At 41.4% G+C, this 21,915-nt stretch overlaps 3 protein-coding genes, 1 long non-coding RNA gene and 1 other non-coding gene across 7 annotated transcripts; 2 read left to right on the forward strand and 3 right to left on the reverse strand.

Annotated features, from left to right (window-relative positions):
* The first annotated feature begins 358 nt into the window (after positions 1-358).
* On the forward strand, positions 359-868 carry LOC103723382. The gene has a single exon (XM_008814277.2). The coding sequence runs from the start codon at positions 359-361 to the stop codon at positions 866-868; it is 510 nt and encodes a 169-aa protein (XP_008812499.2).
* A 738-nt stretch (positions 869-1,606) lies between these two features.
* Positions 1,607-3,872, reverse strand: LOC103723376. Its single transcript, XM_008814268.4, has one exon. The coding sequence runs from the start codon at positions 3,700-3,702 to the stop codon at positions 1,822-1,824; it is 1,881 nt and encodes a 626-aa protein (XP_008812490.2). The 5' UTR covers positions 3,703-3,872; the 3' UTR covers positions 1,607-1,821.
* Positions 3,873-6,331: 2,459 nt separating this feature from the next.
* On the reverse strand, positions 6,332-9,464 carry LOC103723377 (zinc finger BED domain-containing protein DAYSLEEPER-like). Of its 3 annotated transcripts, XR_005507853.1 has the most exons (6): positions 8,612-9,464; positions 8,202-8,514; positions 7,411-8,125; positions 7,070-7,172; positions 6,881-6,952; positions 6,332-6,768 (listed from the first exon to the last, which is right to left on the reverse strand). XR_005507853.1 is itself a non-coding variant. In XM_039117946.1 (3 exons), the coding sequence occupies exons 1-2, from the start codon at positions 8,942-8,944 to the stop codon at positions 8,287-8,289; spliced, it is 561 nt and encodes a 186-aa protein (XP_038973874.1). In that variant the 5' UTR covers positions 8,945-9,447; the 3' UTR covers positions 7,808-8,125; positions 8,202-8,286. The 3 variants fall into 3 exon arrangements, 1 of the variants encoding a protein (XP_038973874.1); XR_005507852.1 differs by having other exon boundaries at positions 6,881-7,172; XM_039117946.1 differs by lacking the exons at positions 6,332-6,768; positions 6,881-6,952; positions 7,070-7,172 and having other exon boundaries at positions 7,808-8,125; positions 8,612-9,447.
* Positions 9,465-16,953: 7,489 nt separating this feature from the next.
* LOC120105456 lies at positions 16,954-17,063 on the forward strand. Its single transcript, XR_005507856.1, has one exon. It is a non-coding gene; the product is annotated as a small nucleolar RNA R71 (small nucleolar RNA).
* Positions 17,064-19,216: 2,153 nt separating this feature from the next.
* LOC120105453 lies at positions 19,217-21,586 on the reverse strand. The gene is made up of 2 exons (XR_005507854.1): positions 21,504-21,586; positions 19,217-20,222 (listed from the first exon to the last, which is right to left on the reverse strand). It is a non-coding gene; the product is annotated as an uncharacterized LOC120105453 (long non-coding RNA).
* Between the last annotated feature and the right edge of the window lie 329 nt (positions 21,587-21,915).

Consider the following 21,915-nt stretch of genomic DNA (forward strand, 5'->3'; position numbering starts at 1 on the left):
ATTCTAATCTATCTACAAACGAAAGGTTTTAAAACACGTTCATGCGATAAACGGATCCCGCATATGTTTTTTCCGCTGCAATCTGAAAATTATTTCGAAATTTTCATAGTATATGAGAGATGCTAACAGGACTTAGGTCAGAGACCTAGCGAAGCAGAGAGAGGGACAGTATGGGCTTATATGGCATATCACATCTGGCTAGACAGAAATACGTGGATTTTTGAGGGTAGAAGATTTTATCCGATATCAGTGGTGGACAGAGTTTTTGCACATGCAGCTGAGCTGGTGAGCGCTAGAGAGGATAGGGACATCTGGGCCCCTCCTTAGCTCTTTAGCGCCCAGACATGCTATGGTAGCCATGGTATCCTGGGAGCTCTCACCTTCTGGTTTTCTCAAGATGAACTTTGACGGCAGTATTTCAGAGGGCGGTAGTAGATGTGGTGTGAACTTCGTGATCAGAGACCAGGAGCTCAGGTTGATTGCGGCAGGGGGACGACGCATTTTCGATGAGTTCATCCTAGTGGCAGAGCTACGTGCGGCATATGAGGGTCTCGTATATGCTAGTGTATACTTGGAGGCCCAGCGGATATTCTTGGAGGATGACTCTGCCACATTGATTGAGTGGATCATGTGCGGGCATGCCAGACCAAATCTACACCCACTAGTCAGGGATGTTTGCCATCTTCTAGACAGTTTTGATTCTTTTTGGGTCACACATATTTTTCGGGAGGTGAACAATGCAGCGGACTGGATCGCCTCCTCTGTAGCTCATCATTCCGAGGCCCTTATGTGGGAGGGAAGTGGCCTTATCCCCCAGAGCCTCGATCGTGTTTTGTCTTTTGATTTCTCGGGGCATACTCACATCTAGTATAAGTGGGACGCTGGTTCACAAAAAAAAAAAAAGAATTAAGTGAAGCTTTAACATTGGGATTGCCAAAATAAAACTTAAATATTTGAATGGAATTTATTATTAATATTTGTTTGGGAGGGGGTGGGGCAAAAGTCAACAACCAATCAGCTGTTTCACTTTTTAACTTATAACTTACTTCAGTTTCAGCGGAGCAGGGCCTTTCCACAAGTTTTGATCTGCGAAAAATAATACATGAATATTTTAATATAATTAAATAAAAATAGATGAGAGAAAATGTAGTTGTTGAGATCATCCAATGAACTGAAAAAGAAGTTTAGAGTGAAAAAGAGATTTATATGATTTAAATTTTTAGATCGAACTTAAATTAGGATTGGATCAGATCGAGGGGGCCCATTTTGTTCACTTAAATTAGACCTGGATCATATATAGGCTAAGCTAGGTTAGATTGTGTTAAAAAAACAAGACCAACATCCAGCTCAAAATATAGATCAGGTCTAATTTTTGAATCTAATTCAATTCACAGATCTCCAAATACGGATCGAGTCCAAGTTTTATCAAATGAGAACTGAATCAAGGCATGCTTTCTTTCGAAAGTATAATCCAACTCATTTAACTCTCTATTTTCGGAAACAAAAAGGTTGGATGGAGGGGTGGGGATATCGCATAAACTAGACGCGGAAATGTATCAATTTTCATCGATTATGAGGAAACAAATTAGAAACCACAACTAAGAGGCTTGGAAATGATCCAAATTGCACCATTCAAGTTAACCAAGGAGCGCATAACAGGGACGGTGGCAGCCCATCCAAAACTATGAGTTTCCTTCATTCAAAAAGTCCAACTTCATTCCAGACAGACAGAGACTACTTTTTTATAGAGAATAAGACCCCACAAAGACCTTGAACAGGAAAAATCCTTTGCCTTCCGCATCTCTTCTCCATTCACAGCATTCAATCGAACACCACCAGCTTCTTATACTCCTCCCCCGATATCGCCTCCTCCATGACCGCCTCCGGGATCAACACCCCATCCCCCTCCAAGAACAGCTTCAATAAATTCTTGGAGAAGCCACTTACGAGTGCCACCCCCTTCTGCACTGATGGCACCGGCGTCGACCTCGAGTCCCTCAGATTCCAAAACACCACCTCCGGCACCGCCTCCCCATACCCGCTCTCCCCGAACTTCCTCCGGATCGCCTCGTAGTCCGTCTCCCAATCATTCGCCGACGCCATGTCAAACTCCATGTCGCTGAACACAAACACCCTCCTCACCATCTTTTCCGCAGGCAATCTGCCCTCCACCGCCACCGCGAGCATTTTATCGAACACCTTCTGAAAGTCGGTGTTCATCCCCCACTGCATCGTCCGGATGAACAAGGTCTTCTCTTCGAGAGAATCCCCTCCGATCCGATGCATTTCGGGGTCCGCGCTGAATGTTATCACCCTCCCCTTCCACGGCTCCTCGCTGAGCTCGGAGATCAGCAGGCCCAGAGCCACGCTGACCTCCATCGGAGCTCCGTGCATGCTGCCGGAGACGTCGCAGACGGCAATGCAGTTGCGGAGGCTTCCCTTCTTGGAGAGGTCCTCCACCATCCTCTTCCACTGGAGCTCCGCCACCTCGTCTCCGGCGTCGGAGATGATCTCGTGGGGGAGGAGCGCGCCGGCGGCGACCTTGGCCGTCCCCCGCCGGACATTCTCCAGGTACTCGGAGAAGCGGGCGGCGTCGTGCTTCGTGAAGAGCTTTTTGTAGTTCTTCATGGCGACGGAGGCGACGCGGTTGTAGGGCAGGGAGTCCCACCGGCCGGCGCTCATGTAGACCTCCGGGAGCTCGAGGGCGCCGCGGAGGGGGACCAGCGCCGCCCGCCGGAGGCGGTCGCGGACGCGGTAGGCGTAGTGGCGGTTCTCCAGGGCGGCGTACTCCGGTTCGGAGTCGCGGGGGAAGAGGCGGCGGGCGATTGCCTCGCAGAGGAGAGTGGAGCGGTCGTAGGAGGAGTCCAGGGAGGGGCACCACTTGGCGGCGAGCGACAACTCGTCGAACTCGCCTGAGTTCAGGTGGCCGAGGTCGGTGCGGAGGAGTTCGGCGAACACGTCGGCGACGCTGTCGTGGAGGAACCGGTATTCCGGGTCGCGTTCGTACCGCTGGACCGCCCGGACCGCCATCTCCGATCGCTTCTTCCGCCTGAGCTCCTCCGCCTTCTCCTTCTCGATCTTGACCCGGGCCGCTTCGCCGGCGAGCCTCTCCTCCCTCGTGCCCTCCCGCAGGCGGTCCCGGTTGGCCGTCGGGCGGCAGCGGGCCCACCGGAGGTTGGGTCTGGACAGCCGGTGGTTGGCCTTGGCGCGCTGGCGGGTGTCGTCGCCATCGACGAGGCGGTGGAGGATCTCCGGAAGGTCCTTGAGGTAGCCGAATACAGCGATGCGAAGGAGGTTGAGGGCGAGGGTTTTGGGGTGGTGGCGGTGGAGCCAGAGGGCGGCGGAGTAGAAGCCCTCGCGGTCGGACTTGCCGGTGCCGCGGACGCCGCGGAGGTGGCAGGCGAGCTTAAGGGCGGTGAGGGGGTCGCGGGCCCAGGCGGCGGCGAGGAGGGATGTTAAGGTTCCAGCGGGGGTGTCGGCTACGACCTGGAAGAAGAAATCGAGGCAGGGGTTGCCGGAGGAAAGGAAGGTCGGTGAAAAGTTCTCCGTCCGGCCCATCGGCGCCAGGGCAGGGGCGGCGGCGTTGAAGCCGGCATCCATGATGTCGAGGAAGGGTTCGCTGGTGCAGGCGTCCGGCTTCACCGCGGCGGCGGCGAGGTGGATCTCCGGCGGGCCAACGAGGCCGAGGGACGGAGGGGCCATCGCCGGATCGCAAGGGGGCTCGGGCGTGAGGCGGTCAAACAGTGAGATGGGATGTTCGGTGTGAGGCGGTGATACAGGGAGAGAGATGGACGAAGGGCTTGTGTGGTAGAGGAGGACGACGGGGTTATGTAAAGCGTGGAGTTTTCTTCGGACGCAAGTTTCTCTTTAATACTTAAACAATGGAATGAAAAGTATACTAATTGAAATATATTAATAATCATTGACCATTTTACTTTCAAGATCTCATTAATAAAAAAATTGTGGAGGTTGCCACTGAGGTCGTCGCACAATAAAACTGGGCCTTTACTTGCACCCGCACGGTCTGAGTCCGAAACACACGGGCGTAGATAAAATGTGGAGATCGGATGCTCTTCGTTCGGATATGTGGGGTGGGAGGGCTTATTGGTCCTCCGGTAGTCTCGGTGGTGCCAGGTGTGACGTACTCAGACGGAGAGTTCGTGCTATAGCCTAGAGGGATAGCTGAGCCGGACCCATAGATGGAGAGGGTATAAGTAAGATCGGCCGGAATGTCCAATACACGGTCATTTCTGTCCGCATCGAACATTCTTCTCGTCTTCTCCTTTGATTCCATGCACACGATTTTGCTCGGCATCTGATCTCTTTTGATTCGATGCATAGGATTTTGTTCCTTCTTTTTTGATTTTGAGCTATTATTGTCGCATTAGTTGGAGCTTGAAGCAGGCTCATCTTATGACTGTTTCAACCCATGAAAAGTTTTACTCAAATTCAAATTTATTTCAAATTATTTCTCTTAAATAATTAAAAAGCAAAATTATTTTGGATTATTATTATTATTATTATTTTTGCATGTGGACTTCCCAAATTTATTATGAAAAATTCCACTGAAATTCATGCATGTGAAAAGAAATATGAGGAACCTAATATGGAGAATTTTCCTTGCCACTAAAACTTATATTGGATTTTAAATAATATTTAGATAAAATTATTATCAAAAGTTCCAGGAGGAAAATATTAGTGATTATATATATATATATATATATATATATATATATATATATATATATATATATATATATATATATATATATATATATATATATTTTATATGGCTACAAAATGGAATTTTTTTTTCTTTTTTACAGATTTTCTTTTTGTTGAAAATGGAAGTCTCATACATAATGTGTACGAATACAACCAAGAAAATCAAAAAGCAATACATCATGGAGAGCTGTAGGCAACTCCGTCTCTCCCTCCCATAGGTGGTCTCCGGAATGGTTAACAACAAAATAAGCTACCCAATCAGCTGCCTCATTAGCCTCTCTAAACACATGCTTCGCTTAAAGCACCAGTCCGTTGGAAACTATGGCTCGGATGTCTCTTACCAGCAGATGGTAGTCGCCAAGCCCCCCAGAAGTCTGTCGAATCCATCTAATAGCCATCGCAGAGTCATCCTCCAAGAGGACGTCTCTCTCCTGCAGGGCACGCCAAACATAGCACAAGCCCAACCAAGCCGCTCTCAACTCCTTTCCTGACACCGATGTGTCAAACAAGTGGCAACCCCCGGCCGCAATCACCCTGGAATCTGGGCCCCTAATAATGAAGCCCGCACCTCCCCTCCTACTGTCCTGCAAGACGCATCCATCGAAGTTGACTTTGAGGAAACTCGGAGGTGGGGGCTCTCAAGTGAAAAACACCAAATGGAGCACTCCACGAGCAGATATGGAGCTCCAGATGTCCCAAACTGTCAAAGGTCTATCCGACCGGATCACCTAAGAGGCCTCCAGTGCCAGCAACCGTTTTTAAAAATGATTTTTGTGTGTGTGTGGATGAAAATATAAGCAATTTTTTTATGACTTTCAAAAATAATTAAGAAGAACTGATATTTTTATATTTTTTAAATTTTTCTGAATTGTAAAAAAGAGTTAAGCTTTCAATCTCCTTTGCATTTAATAGGCATGCAGATGAAGGACTCAAAATTTATTGCCAGACCACCGAGGTGGTAGCACGGTGGGAACGGGGCTTTGATTCCACCGAAGTGGCCCAGGTTCGAAACACGCGGGTGTCGATTAAATGCGGAGACTGGATGCCCTCCGCCTATTTTGCCCGGTGGAGTCGCTATCTGGTCTGCCGTTTAGTTAGATGGTGCTGGTGTGACGTACTCATATGAGGATAGGGCTGCCACGCTGGTGGTAGGGGTGGCAATCGGGTTGGGTCGGATCATAAACAGGTCGGGTCACATGTAGGTCGGGTTAGAAAATCATAAACCTGAACTCTACCTGTTTATTAAACGGGTCAGAAATTAGAACCTGAACCTATCCTGTTTAATAAATTGGTAATCCGACCCGACCCGTTTAATCTGTTTAATAAACAGGTAAACCTGTTTGCCTAACCCGACCCGACCTGTTTAATCTGTTTACCCAATCCGACCCATTTAACCTATTTAGACCTGTTTAACCTGCCCAACCCAACCTGTTTAACCTGCCGAACCCGACCCGTTTAATCTGCCCAACCCAATCCGTTTAACCTATATAATAAATAGATAACCTCTCAGGCTGCTAGCCTTAGGCCTTAACCCAACCCAATCCGATCCAACCTATTTTATACATTAAGCAGCATAAGAAAAAAATCAAAAAAAAAGATCCCATTCATTACAAAAATCAAGAAAACAGATCCCATTCCTTACAGTTTGTACAAAAAGAGGCCATGTTTTTATGTTCAGCGCACAATGCAAAGCGCTGCTCCCATTCCCTTATTCAAAGAGCTTACAGTGTAAAGATAGCACAGCAACAAAATACTCACAGAGAAAAGATGAGAATTTTGATGTATTTAATATTACATCATCGGATGGTAGAGTAAGAAAGGTTTCATTCTAAGTTCTGCATGTATGCATGCAAACATCGAGTCAGAGACAATGGATGGTCATGTCTTCGTCTTATTGTCAACCCTTTCAAGAAGGACTCAAATCATTCCAACGGGTAAGTTACAGACTTGAAAGCCCTGCTACAGTCTGCGGCTCTGCGCTGGCCCATCCAATCCGCTGCTTAACATTGTCATAAACAACTAAAAGGTCGCGCATCGATATATCTACAATCGTCCAGCAACGGAATGAAGTTAGTAAGTGGTAATCTGAGAATCATCTCCTGCAACACCCCTACTTTTTTTCTTGCCAGTGTCGGCAAAATTAGAAGAATCCTACCTCCAATTAAATTTATATTGCTGTGTAGCCCTAAGCATCAGCTCCAATTGCCAATAGAAGAACAACCAGGCCCTGAATATAAATGCATTAGACAAGTTATTTGTTTGATGTTTGCCATTAAAAATCACATTAGGTAAACATAAGATCCACTGAAATGCTTATCTTTTTGGGGGTTATAGTTTTTCAGACCAATTTGTAGCTCAATGGTTTCAGTAAAATTGCGCTTCTTCTCCCTAGAATCATTTGCAATCTGAGAGAAATTGCTTCCCTCAAAACATCACTCCGTAACTTACTGTAGAAGTGGTAAAGAGAACAGATAGTCAGTTTTCAATAACAGATATATAAACACTGATAAAAATGTGGCTGCTAAAATATGATATTTCCATAACCCAGAAAGCAGCAGCGTATCGCAGAAAAGTTGATTAATACAACTTGATTAATACAAATCAAAGAGCCTGTATCGCAGAAAAGTTGCTTCAACAGATGGCAGAAAATTAATGAAAAGATAAGGAGAGAAAAGAGGTTGGTACCTCAATATAAGAGGACAAAAGTTATGTGATCGAACAGATCAAGTACCAGTTGCCTGCACCAACTTCAGATCACAATTTAAGTTCATATCGGGCACAAATGAGTCACGCCAACACTGGGAGAGTTCGCCTGAACGTCTAAATAATCAGATTTCAAGCTAAATAGATAAACCAAACAGGATGAGGAACCCAGTGGAATCTAGTCTCAAGCTAAATGATTAGATCTCCATTCATTTATAGCTACATGAATGGTTACCTTATATACATCCAGACAGGATGAGGAACCAAGTGGGACATAAGAATAGCTACCAAATAACTATATTGAATAACATAAGAATGAACCTGTCTCATTATAACATAAGAATGAGATAGATGAAAACAACAAGATTCATAGTTTCTATAAAGGATTCATATATTGAATAAGAAACTACCAAATAGCTATAAATATCAACTTAATATTGTATAACCACCATCATAAGGTCCATAACTCCATAAGTCCAATGACACCATCCATAGTCAAAGCAAAACTAAAAAAAGAAAGAAACACTAACAACATCCATATCTAAACCAAAACCAAAAAGGAGTTTCCATGATCATGATTCATCTCACTATGAATTAGGTTCAACATTGGCCGAGCATTGAGTTGATTGAGTTTCATTGTAGGAACTTGAGTTTATGATATCTTCTACAGTCTCATCTAACTCGGCCTCCTCAACATCTACATTGAAATATTGCAATAATTAATAATAAATTCATTCAAAAAATAATAGAAATATAATTGATAAAACATATACCTTTCTTTTCGAACACCCAATCTCGAGTACAAATCAAGGCCTCGGCAATATCCGGTTTAAGAGAACTACGATACTTATCAAGTACTCACCCACCGATACTAAAAGCAGATTCAGAGGCGACTGTAGATATTGGAATAGTTAGAATATCACGTGCCATAAGAGAAAGTTGAGGATAATGAGACTGCTTGGTTTTCCAAAAATCAAAGATATCCAAATTGGACATCCTATCAACTCTAGGCTCATCCAAATATAGTTCCAATTGAGACTTCTGTGCAGTAGTCACAAAATCAAAGCTTTCAAATGTATCAAAATCCTACATTATTGAAAAAATGGAATAAGTTATTTATAAGAAACAATACCATATACAAGCACAATACATTTATTTTAGATAAAAAAAAGTTTTATATTACCTTAAAAGCATCTGCTTTTCTAAATGCCTCAGAAGTTTTAGAAGAAGTATCGGTCTCCATATCTCCATGAGTTGATGTGATAGTAGTTGGAGTTTTAGAAGAAGCAAGCATATACTGATTAAAGAGAGAAAACATACAATCACGGATGTGCATGCTCTCAGTAGAACCATACCCATTCAACTTCTTATAACAATACTCCACAAACTGAAATTTGTACCGAGGATCCAAAATAACTGCCATGGACAAGATTAAGCTATGATCCGACCAATACTTTTCAAATTTTTGATACATCTGCCGTGTCATTCTTTGTATGAAAGCATCTGCACTCTGCATCTCTTGCCTTAGAGTAAGCTCAATCAAGAAAACTTGAGAAAAATATAGGTTTGATGTAGGATATTTAGCTCCGGAGAATACTAAAGTAGCATCATAGAATACACTCAACAACCTGCTAATCTTCTCAACTTTACCCCACTCCTCTTCAGATGGACAATGCTTGTAATTAGAGTCACTTAATTTCAAATGAAGAAAGGCACGACGGTAAAAGAGAGCTGGTGCTTTTGAAAAACTGTTCTCCCAAGTGCAGGAGAATCGCACAAGCAGTATAACTCGGGAGTCCGAGGTCGATTCCTCAGGGAACGAAATATGGATTATTAGCGTAATTTCAGATTTAATAAATACAATAAACTTGTGGATTAAGATGATGTTTTGCAAATAGAAAATAAATCAATAAATAGAGAATCGAAGTTAGGATATATTAAGATGGTGCAGGGATCCAGAATCTCCTTTGATAATATCAAATTCATGCGATAAATTCTATGATTCTTTTGTTTTCTTTAAGAACTATAAGCAGAAAATTTAATTATGGAGTATGTTCTTGATAACATGAATTCTTTTTTTTTAAGCATTCAACGTGCCTTATAACGTCAACGATGAATCAAATAATCGAGGAAGACATGTATCAATAAGCATAAATCATAAAAGAATTTTCAACATATAAGAATCATGGCATAATCAAAAGATAAATCGTATAAAGCAAAGGATTAGAATTTACATCAAGAATTTGGTACACCAAATGATCTCCCTTCACCCATCACCTAGGATATCAGCCCTCCATCAAAGAAATAAGCCTCCTCATATTTTTTTTTTCTATTTCTCTCTTTTTTTTTATTTCCGGAAATAGGGCATACCCTGTTTCCCTCTCTTTCTTCCTCTGTTTTCACTCTTCTTTTCTCTTCGGATGCCGCCCCCCCTCCCAGCCGAGAAGGCCCTCTTCATATAGATCGCCCCGGAGCCCATGGACAAGCTAGGATTCCCCTGATCGCGCGTGGAGAGGAGGTGACAACGGAGTGAATCCGGCGCTGATGGGTGTGACGCTTCACGGAATGCTGTGATCTTCGGCTCGGGCGGATGCTGTGGAGGAGATTGAGGGCGTATCACGGCAGATGGCTGAGAGCACGGGAGAAGCGGACACGGTGGAGACGGGATGCTGGGAGGCTTCACAGGCTCGGGCGCTGGAGCTGATCGCGGGCATGGGAGCGTTGATCGCGGGATGATTACGGGGTAGCTGGGACGCGTTGCAGATCTGGTTGTGCGAGAGGAGCGGACGGCCGGGAAGAAGCTGGGCGGTGGCAGATGGCTGGGCGGTGATCGCGGCTGCTGGGAGGTCCGGGAGATGATCACGGACATGGGACGAATGCTTCGGAGGTGATCGCGGATTGCTGGGTCGTGCGGATGCTGGGAAGAGGCGCATGCGGAGGGAAGTGGAAGCACAAAAACATCACGGACGGCTGGGGAAGGGAACGCCCGATTTGGAAAGTTTTTGGAATTCTTCCCCAATGTGCTCTAGAAGCTGTGGCATGTAGACATGTGTAGCTCCGGTGCAAGTATACTCAATGAATGGTGAATTCGATCAGACCATGACGGGGTTGGGCATACGCGGTCTGAGTTATGCATCTGTCTAAGCCCAATCTGTACTGAATACGTATTTTGGCCTCGATTTACGATCACCTATACTTAACAAAAATATAATATTAATCTAGTGAGATTATCATTATCTTGTTAGCGATAATACTAATTTATGTGGTATGTAGATCGCACTTTTGTGCTCTCATCACACCCCCCAACTAGCTTATTGCTAGTCTCTAGCAATTTAGAGTAAACAATATCATGAGAGTACAAAAAGTGTTGGTTGATCCTTTGATGTTTTATTAGAACTAATTGCATAAAATTAAGATAAGTACTCACTTTCGTAGGAATCACGATTGCACTTAGCATGTGCAACAAGCCGTTAAACCCCTAGGTTACCCTAGTGGACGAGTGTTGTCTCGTGAGGGTTTGCAGTGATGTTACCCACAAACATCATTCATGAAATGATATATAATGAAATTTAAGTCAATGCACACGTGATATATATTTTTCTCAAGCATGGCAACTATCAAAGCAAGGGTAATACTAAAGTGTAGTATGCATAAACAGATGACTTTTTTAGAGCACTAATACCTCCACCACAACATGGTACCACTTGACTTTTAGGTGCACTACTCAAGTTCACAGGTGTTTATTACAGTTTATTGGAGCCTGATCCATCAAATTTTCAGAATATCTCATGTTGTCTAAATTTTGTCAAGAATGGTTCGCATATAAAGAAGGAGCTATCAATCCCATCTAAACATCCAAAGTACACAGAGTTCCAAATTAATGGAGTCAAACCAGCCATTACCACATATCACTGGGTTCAGTCTGACCAACCCTATTCATGCTTATTTTTATTTTTAAACACATATGACGATTACAATAATCCAACCTCCTTAGGCTCTAGTAAGGTCCATGTAGCGAGTTTTCGGCCAATGACTCCTGATCCAGTTGGCTCAAGGCATTAGGTGAAACACCCCTCGGGCTTAATTGCTCGAACCAGACTATACCACGAGGTCAGACTTGTCATCTTCTTTTTTTTTTTTTGCAATAAAAAGAGAAGGTAAACTGAACCATATAACGCGACTGCATTGTGGCTATAGGTCAACCAAGGTCGGAACATAAGGCACTTAGGTGATCTAGCTAGGGTATTCAACTTCTAACTTTATGTGAAAACCAAATCATGAACCTTATAATACGGACAAGGATACTCATACTTCTTTTACAGATATGGCTTAATAAAAATGCACTAAACAAACGTGAACTCCTGAGGCCTTCCTATAGTCATTAAGTTCATGTGCGGGGATCTAATAATAGATCTCTAATCAGTCATAGTATGCATATGTTTCTTGCCTTAATAGTTGCACAAACTTAATATGAAAAATACATGTGCATTGGTAATAAATCAAATGCAAAAACAAGTTTTTTTTTTTTTTTAATCAAAATATTTTCCTCCCCCCAACTTAAACATTGCATTGTCCTCAATGTAATAGATACAAGAAAACTATATACGAGAGACAGTAGAGAAAATATATTGGAGAGAAGAGGAATACCTTGAGCTGCTGATATCCAAAAAATAAGACCTACAAAACTAGAAAAATAATTCTGACTAATATACACATACCTTTGCCTTCATGTTCAGTCATAAGAAGGCTCCCCCAAGAAAAAGGAGTCTTCTTCATCTGCAAAATTCTCAAGAAAAGGTTTAAGTCTGTGTCCATTTACCTTAAAAATTCTACCATCCCGTGGATTCTCAATCTCAACCGCCCCATGTGGAAAAACAGTTTTTATAATGTAAGGACCTGTCCATCTCGATCGCAACTTACCAGGAAATAGATGTAAGCGGGAATCATATAAAAGAATTTTTTGCAAAGGTTCAAAAGATTTTTTTAAAATTGATTTATCATGTAAGATCTTCATTCGTTCTTTGCAAATTTTAGCATTGTCATAAGCATCTCTGCGAATCTCATTAAGCTCGTTTAATTGCAATTTTCTAGCTAGACAGGCATCTTGTAAATCAAAATTCAATTTTCTAATTGCCCAATACGATTTATGTTCTATTTCTACGGGCAAATGACACGCTTTTTCGTAGACTAGCCGGTAGGGAGACATGCCAAGATTGATTTTGTATGCAGTACGATAAGCCCATAATGCATCTGATAGTTTCAAGGACCAATCTTTCCGTGATGGGTTCACCATTTTCTCTAAAATACGTTTGATCTCTCGATTGGCTAACTCTACCTGGCCACTGGTTTGCGGATGATATGGGGTAGCAATTCTATGGGTGACACCATATTTTTTCAATAAGGTTTCGAAAGGCTTATTACAAAAGTGTTTTCCACCGTCACTAATTATGATTTTAGGCATCCCAAATCGTGAAAAAATATTTTCTTTTAAAAACTTTAGGACAGGTTTGTGATCATTGGTCTTACAAGCAATAGCTTCTACCCATTTGGACACATATTCGACACCGACTAAGATGTACTCATATCCAAAAGATGGTGGGAATGGGCCCATAAAATCGATGCCCCAACAATCGAAAATTTCGATAATAGTAATGGGTTGAAGAGGCATCATTTGCCTACGAGTTAGACTTCCAATACGTTGACATGGATCACATGTTCTGCAGAACTCGTGGGCATCTTTGAACATAGTAGGCCAATAGAAACCACATTGCAAGACCTTTGCAACAGTTTTCTTAGAGGCAAAGTATCCACCGCAAGCATCAGTGTGGCAGAAAGAAAGTACGCTTTGTATATCATGATCCGGTATGCATCGTCTAAAGATTTGATCGTTGCAATATTTAAATAAATAGGGTTCGTCATAGTAATAATTCTTTACTTCGCACAAGAAAATTTTTCTATCTGTCGACCCCCAATGCTCTGGCATCCGGTTTGTAACAAGAAAATTTACAATATCTGCATACCATGGCATACTAGAAAGTGCAAACAACTGCTCTTCAGGGAATGAGTCCTTGATGGAAAATTTTGGCACTGAATCATGAAAAACTAGCCGTGATAAATGGTCAGCAACCACATTCTCTACTCCTTTTTTATCTTTAATAGTGATGTCAAATTCTTGGAGTAGAAGTATCCATCGTATTAAGCGTGGTTTGGCCTCTTTCTTATCCAACAAATATTTTAGCGCTGCATGGTCTGTGAAGATAACAATAGGAGCACCAAGGATGTAAGAGCGAAATTTATCTAAGGCAAATACTACTGCAAGCAATTCCTTCTCGGTGGTGGTGTAATTCATTTGAGCATCGTTTAAGGTTTTGCTTGCATAGTAAATGACATATGGCTTATTATCCTTGCGTTGTCCTAGGACAGCTCCTATCGCATAGTCGCTAGCGTCACACATAATCTCAAACGGTAATGACCAATCAGGTGGTCGCACGATGGGTGCAGTGCTAAGCATAGACTTCAACTTTTCAAATGCCTCCTGACAGGTTTCAGTCCAATTGAACGGTGTATCAAGGGATAGGAGGTTACATAATGGTCGAGCTATGACACTAAAGTCCTTGATGAACCTCCTATAGAATCCGGCATGACCCAAAAATGATCTAACATCTCTAACCGTCTTGGGTGCAGGTAGCTTAGCAATTAAATCAGTCTTAGCTCTATCTACTTTCATGCCCTTCGATGAAACAATATGTCCTAAGACAATTTCTTTTGGCACCATGAAGTGGCATTTCTCCCAATTCAGTATCAAATTCTTTTCTATACATCGAGCTAAGACTGCTTGTAAATGTGACAAGCAATCATCAAATGAGTCACCAAAAATGGAGAAGTCGTCCATGAACACTTCCAAAAATTTCTCGTTCATGTTTTCAAAGATGCTGAGCATGCATCTTTGGAATGTTGCAGGTGCATTACACAACCCGAATGGCATTCGTCGGAAAGCAAATGTGCCAAAAGGACAAGTGAAGGTAGTCTTCTCTTGATCTTCTAGTGAAATTTCAATTTGATAATATCCCGAATAGCCATCGAGAAAACAATAGAAATCATGCCCTGCAACTCTCTCCAACACTTGGTCTAGGAAGGGTAGAGGAAAGTGATCCTTTCATGTGACCAAATTCAGCTTTCGGTAGTCAACACACATGCGCCAACTCGTCGGGACACGAGTTGGAACTAGTTCACCTTGTTCATTTTCTACTACCGTCAAACCCGATTTCTTAGAAACGACTTGAGTAGGGCTTACCCACTTGCTGTCGGAAATTGGGTAAATAATACCCACGTCAAGCAACTTGAGGACTTCTGCCTTAACCACATCTCTCATTGTAGGATTTAACCTTCGTTGCATTTGCCTTGTGGTTTTGGCATTGTCCTCCAAATATATCCGGTGCGTGCAAATTAAGGAGCTAATTCCCTTCAAATCGGCAATAGACCACCCTAAGGCTCCTTTATGATTCTTTAAAACATCAATTAATTTTCCTTCTTGGGTATGATCAAGTCCAGACGAGATGATTACAGGAAAAGTATCTTCGGGTCCAAGAAAAGCATACTTAAGTTCCTTTGGTAAGGGTTTCAATTCGAGCTTGGGTGCTTGCTCATGGGATGGTTCTATTTTCACCTCTCGAGGCGACAATCTCTCAAATTCTCCTTCTTTTGGTCTCCACCCATTGACCATCTTGATATCTAGATTATCCACAATAGGTGTGACTGACAAATTATTACCATTGGTTCCATTAGGACACCAATCAATTAAGCTATCATTGAATGGGTCGTTAATTGCTTTAGCTAACAAATAATCTTCTGCGATGGTTTCAACCCAATCAACCTCCTTACTCTCTTCGGAATCATTGGGTTGTTTGCACACATTAAAAATGTTCAGTTCTAAGGTCATATTACCGAAAGAAAGCTTCATGACGCCATTCCTACAATTAATCAATGCATTAGAAGTTGCAAGGAATGGACGTCCTAAAATGACCGGAATCTGAGACTGTGAGTTCGAAGCCGGATGTGTGTCCAATACAATAAAATCGACAGGAAAGTAGAACTTGTCTACTTGGACTAATACATCCTCGATAATCCCCCTTGGAATTTTAACTGACCTGTCAGCTAATTGCAAAGTGACGGAGGTTGGCTTCAACTCACCTAAACCAAGTTGCTCATATACAGAATATGGCAATAAATTCACACTCGCCCCTAAATCTAACAATGCTCGCTCTATCCTAAAGTCACCTATGATGCATGAGATGGTTGGGCAACCTGGATTTTTATATTTAGGGAGAATGTTGTGCTGCAAAATAGCACTCACATTTTCAGTTAAAAATGCCTTCTTCTTAACATTTAATCGGCGTTTGACAGTACACAAGTCCTTCAAAAATTTGGCATATGAGGGTACTTGTTTGATTGCATCAAGAAGAGGTATGTTGATCTTTACTTGTTTAAAAAGCTCAAGAATTTCAGAATTAGGTTCGAGCTTTTGCAACGGCTTTAACCGTTGTGGAAAAGGTGGAGGAAAAGGACATTCAACTTTCTTAGTAGAAGTTGGGACCTCAACTTCTTCTTTGTCTCTTTCATCAACTTTGGGAGCATCAGAATTAGAAGTGACCTGCGGTCTTAATGGAACGGTCTGATCAATGATTTTCCCATTACGCAACGTCATGATGCTCTTTGCATGCTCTGTATGCGAACTAGAAGGAGCCGTATTATTACTACCGTGCACTTGTGGGTTAGGTTGGGGTTGAGCTGGAAGCTTACCCTTTTCTTGGGTACTTAGGACGGTAGTCAACATTGACAATTGGTTCCTTATGTCTTCAAAATTTCGATTATTTTGAGCATTGATATTAGCTTGACCTTGTAGAAAAGTTTGTATGGATTGCAAGGTATCCTCGATATTTGGCTTTTGAGAGGGTGGTGATGCAAAAGTAGGATGTGCAGGTGGAGGAGCTGAATGGTGTGACTGTTGAGGATGATCATTTCTCCACCTAAAGTTTGGATGATTCTTCCAACCAGGGTTATAGGTATTCGAGTATGGATCGTTATAAGGCTTTTGGTAGGAGTTCATAGCATTTGCTTGATCGTGCAAGACTTCTTTGAATGCCGGTATGGTGGGGGCAATCTGTAGTGGTATGACCCGACATATCGCAGATACTACAACACTCGTTTCTAACCTCTATAGTTTTGACAGGCTCAGCCTTCCTAAGCTCAATTTCTTCTACCTTCCTAGTGAGGGCTGCCATTTTAGCATGAAGATCATCCTCAGTTCTGAGGTTGTAAAGTACAGAGCTAGTAGGCTTAGGCAAAGACTTGTTATTTCTATCCCCGTTATCCCAAAGTTGGGCAGTCTCCGCAAGGGAATCCAAATATTCCCATGCTTCATCAGGGTGTTTTTCTAAAAATCTACCATTGCACATGGTCTCTACAAACTGTTTCAACTGTGGAGATAAATCTTCATAAAAGAAGCTAATGGTTCTCCAAGTTTCGAACCCGTGATGAGGGCATGAGAGAAGAAGGTCTTTAAATCTTTCCCAACATTCATAAAATGTTTCATTATCTTTTTGTTGGAAATTGCTAATATGTCTTTTTAAAAAGTTGGTCCTTTGTGTGGGAAAGAACTTTTTCAAAAATTCTCTCTGCATATCTTGCCAATTCCTTATTGATCTAGGTCGCAAAGAGTTTAGCCATGTTTTGGCCTTATCCTTTAGAGAGAAAGGAAACAATGTCAACTAGAGGACATCCTCGGTGACATTTGGCACTCTAAATGTAATGCTCAATTCTTCAAAATCCTTTAAATGAAGATACGGACTTTCGGACTCTAACCCATGAAACTTGGGCAGCAATTGGATTACCCCTGGTTTGATGTCAAAATGTCCTACATTATCAAGAAAAATTATGCATGAAGGCTGACTAGTCCTAGCCGGTTGTAGGTATTGTCTTAGAGTCATAACATGGGGTTCTCGTTCTTGATTGTGGTGACTCCCCGCATCTTCATTTAAATCAGCTATCTCACAAGGTGTGAGATATTGAGAAGGAATTTCAGGGGTATGTCCTAAGGGATGATCTAAAGTTGTACGACTTAATCGACCAGTGTCGTCCCTTTTCCACTTTAGCATGCAAAATATTTCCCTCTTTTTTTTTTTTAAATTATAAGTACCAACTAAAGATAACCTAAAACGACACCTTAATTCAAAAATTTATTCTCAATTAATCATGCAACAAAACAGTACACCTCAATTTCTAATGTTTTTCTTAAATTTCTAGACAGCTCCTAACTGGTTTGAAGAGGACACCTAAGCCTCCAATCCGGTCTAATGAACCTAGTTGACCAGGTAAGCTCCCAGGTAAGTGGAGGGGTCACGATGCGTTCGCAAAGGTCCCACTTAAAACCCACTTGCCTCGAACAGATGAACTGTCTCCCTTATAGGGACAAAGCTTGCCTAGACATCAACTAAGCCACAGAGCGAAATTAGTGCAACTTTCAGTGGTCTTCGTCCTATTGAGCTCGAATGTCCTTAGGGGCCAACGTCTAGTTGATTTTAGTTAAGCTTGGGACATTTATGCACTGGGGTGATTTTTGGGCTAAGGACGAGTGATGAAATCCCGACCTTATCTTTTTAAATAGGTTCAGCCCTTAGAATATTTTATGTTGATGCCTTACACTATATGCAACAATCAAGAGATTTTTTTTAAATATTTTATGGCATGACATTAAATTTCATTGAATAGGTGATCAAGCAAATTATTTATTTATTTTTTTTAAAATTTTATGAGTTGACGTTTGAAATTTGAATTCTGAAATTTGAAATTTGAAATTTTAGGTTTTTTTTTTTTTTAGTTTTGAATAATCACCTTTGATCTTTTCTTAAAGTTTTTTTTTTCCTTAAATTTTCAATTAGCAACAAGGGTTAATGAGATATGATAACGATAAAATTCTGATTCTAAAAAAAATAAATGCTGAAAATTTAAAGTAGAAAGCAGCAAGGTTTCGTATTAATCTGATGGTCTTAAAAATATTAGAATTCAATCAGACCGTTCAGATTATCGAACATTGTGTCTTGCACTAGCTGACCAAATTTGAGTCAAATCAGACGGCTAATTTCTATGATATCAGAGTTTGATGCAAACTGTGCAGGGAATTAAAAATAGTAGTAAAGATGCAATTTTTTTTTTTTTCAAAAGAAAAATACTAACTACTAAGGTAAAAATTAAATCTAAAATTATACTAATAACTCAGCCGTTTCCCGGCAACGGCGCCAAAAACTTGGTGCTTTTGAAAAACTGTTCTTCCAAGTGCAGGAGAATCGCACAAGTAGTATAACTCGAGAGTCCGAGGTCGATTCCTCAGGGAACGAAATATGGATTATTAGCGTAATTTCAGATTTAATAAATACAATAAACTTGTGGATTAAGATGATGTTTTGCAAATAGAAAATAAATTAATAAATAGAGAATCGAAGTTAGGATAGATTAAGATGGTGCAGGGATCCAGAATCTCCTTTGATAATATCAAATTCATGCGATAAATTCTATGATTCTTTTGTTTTCTTTAAGAATTATAAGCAGAAAATTTAATTATGGAGTATGTTCTTGATAACATGAATTTTTTTTTTTTAAGCATTCAACGTGCCTTATAACGTCAACGATGAATCAAATAATCGAGGAAGACATGTATCAATAAGCATAAATCATAAAAGAATTTTCAACATATAAGAATCATGGCATAATCAAAAGATAAATCGTATAAAGCAAAAGATTAGAATTTACATCAAGAATTTGGTACACCAAATGATCTCCCTTCACCCATCACCTAGGATATCAGCCCTCCATCAAAGAAATAAGCCTCCTCATATTTTTTTTTTCTATTTCTCTCTTTTTTTTATTTCCGGAAACAGGGCATACCCTGTTTCCCTCTCTTTCTTCCTCTGTTTTCACTCTTCTTTTCTCTTCGGATGCCGGCCCCCCCTCCCAGCCGAGAAGGCCCTCTTCATATAGATCGCCCCGGAGCCCATGGACAAGCTAGGATTCCCCTGATCGCGCGTGGAGAGGAGGTGACAACGGAGTGAATCCGGCGCTGATGGGTGCGACGCTTCACGGAATGCTGTGATCTTCGGCTCGGGCGGATGCTGTGGAGGAGATTGAGGGCGTATCACGGCAGATGGCTGAGAGCACGGGAGAAGCGGACACGGTGGAGACGGGATGCTGGGAGGCTTCACAGGCTCGGGCGCTGGAGCTGATCGCGGGCATGGGAGCGTTGATCGCGGGATGATTACGGGGTAGCTGGGACGCGTTGCAGATCTGGTTGTGCGAGAGGAGCGGACGGCCGGGAAGAAGCTGGGCGGTGGCAGACGGCCGGGCGGTGATCGCGGCTGCTGGGAGGTCCGGGAGATGATCACGGACATGGGACGAATGCTTCGGAGGTGATCGCGGATTGCTGGGTCGTGCGGATGCTGGGAAGAGGCGCACGCGGAGGGAGGTGGAAGCACAAAAACATCACGGACGGCTGGGGAAGGGAACGCCCGATTTGGAAAGTTTTTGGAATTCTTCCCCAACTACACATGATCTTTCTTTATTTTGATCCCCAATGTGCTCTAGAAGCTGTGGCATGTAGACATGTGTAGCTCCGGTGCAAGTATACTCAATGAATGGTGAATTCGATCAGACCATGACGGGGTTGGGCATATGCGGTCTGAGTTATGCATCTGTCTAAGCCCAATCTGTACTGAATACGTATTTTGGCCTCGATTTACGATCACCTATACTTAACAAAAATATAATATTAATCTAGTGAGATTATCATTATCTTGTTAGCGATAATACTAATTTATGTGGTATGTAGATCGCACTTTTGTGCTCTCATCAAGAGCACTACTATCTAGCATCAAAAAGTTGAATTCCATCTTGTAGGAACATTTTGCCTTAAGCCTTTTTTACTTTCTAAAGAAACTTGTCTAACACATTTCAAAAATTTTTGTTTCCGAACTTGTGAACCTCTCACATATTTAATACTTTCACGAATTTTAGAGATGGGTTCATCTATCTCCTTTAATCCCTCTTGTACAATTAAGTTAAGAATATGAGCACAACATCGGACATGAAAGAACTCACCATCTGAGTAAAGTGCATTGTTCAAATTAAGTTGGATCTTTAGCATGTCAACAAAAACATCATTTACCGATGCATTATCCAAAATCATGTAATACAATTTCTTTTCAATTCCCCAATCAATCAACAAATTGTAAATTATTTCACATAAAGATATGCCATTATGTGGAGGAGGCATGAAGCGAAAGTTAAGAACTTTATTTTGTAACACCCATTCATCATCAATAAAATGGGCAGTTAAACATAAATACCCATTGGTAGTAATGGAGGTCCACAAATCCGAAGTTAAACTTATCCTAGAAGGAATTGAATGTAGCCACAATACTAATTTTTCCTTCTCTTTTTTATATAATTTCAACAAATCAGCCTTTACAGTATTCCTTGATACTAACTTGGCCTCCTCACGAACATAAGCAAATAAAGATCTAATGCCTTCATACTCAACAAATTGAAATGGTAGATCATGCTTAATAATTAAAAGTGTTAGCAATTCACGAAATTTGTCAGGATTAAACTTAGTAGAACACATTGATATGGACCCTTGAGCTTGTGATAAGATCATCTGTCCTATGTCACGGTTCTTTCTGCAATTCTCTAAATGACGTTTCAGATTTCCGGTCCCAACCTTACCACCAAATGAATATTCTACACCACACTTTATACACTTACATTTTTCAGTTGTTTCATTTATATGATAATATCGATAGACAAGGGAAGTCAATTTTCTTTTACGTTTTCCATGTGTGGAGTTGCATACAACTGCATTAGAACCTAAGGGCGTCGATTCATTTGCCCTATCACCATCACTCTCTAAATCTATATTCACGAACTGTTTATCCATCTATATCATATAATTTAAAATTATATCATAATACCAATTTAGAAAGAAAATAATTTGAAAAGAGAATGGAAACAACTGTAAATGCATTTACTTTTGCTGAGTCAGATTTATCAAAATAATCTCGAAAACTTAGATGTTCAACTGCTTCTACTTTCCAACAACTGTAAATGCACTGCAAAAAAATAAAATAATAATGTTAAAAACATGAATCTTCGGAAACTCTTATCAAAGTTAAGCAATAACAGTTAGAAAGTCTGTAATCTTCAAATAGACATCATTAGTGATACTTGCTTCTGCAGTTACATCCTCAAATATGTAAAGCACACCCTGTGTTGAAGTATACAAAATTACAAATCAACAAAAGGTAAGTTGATGTTATAATATGGTTTTGTCAGATAGCAACAGTCATTACCATACAATAGTCTGAGTAACTTATTATAACCAATGATTTTAAGGCCAAAGAAAGCCCCTCTTACAGTCTTACTAAGAGGATCAAAGCTTTA

The sequence above is a fragment of the Phoenix dactylifera genome, unplaced genomic scaffold (assembly GCF_009389715.1).
Source record: "Phoenix dactylifera cultivar Barhee BC4 unplaced genomic scaffold, palm_55x_up_171113_PBpolish2nd_filt_p 000288F, whole genome shotgun sequence".
Classification (NCBI taxonomy): domain Eukaryota; kingdom Viridiplantae; phylum Streptophyta; class Magnoliopsida; order Arecales; family Arecaceae; genus Phoenix; species Phoenix dactylifera.

Excerpts from the sequence above, each read along its gene's own strand:
- LOC103723382 (XM_008814277.2), top strand. The coding sequence starts at position 359 with ATGGTATCCTGGGAGCTCTCACCTTCTGGTTTTCTCAAGATGAACTTT.
- LOC103723376 (XM_008814268.4), bottom strand. The coding sequence starts at position 3,702 with ATGGCCCCTCCGTCCCTCGGCCTCGTTGGCCCGCCGGAGATCCACCTC.
- LOC103723377 (XM_039117946.1), bottom strand. The coding sequence starts at position 8,944 with ATGCAGAGTGCAGATGCTTTCATACAAAGAATGACACGGCAGATGTAT. Across the intron at positions 8,515-8,611 it reads GAAAAGCAGATGCTTTTAAG|GATTTTGATACATTTGAAAG; the intron begins GTAATATAAAAC and ends TCAATAATGTAG.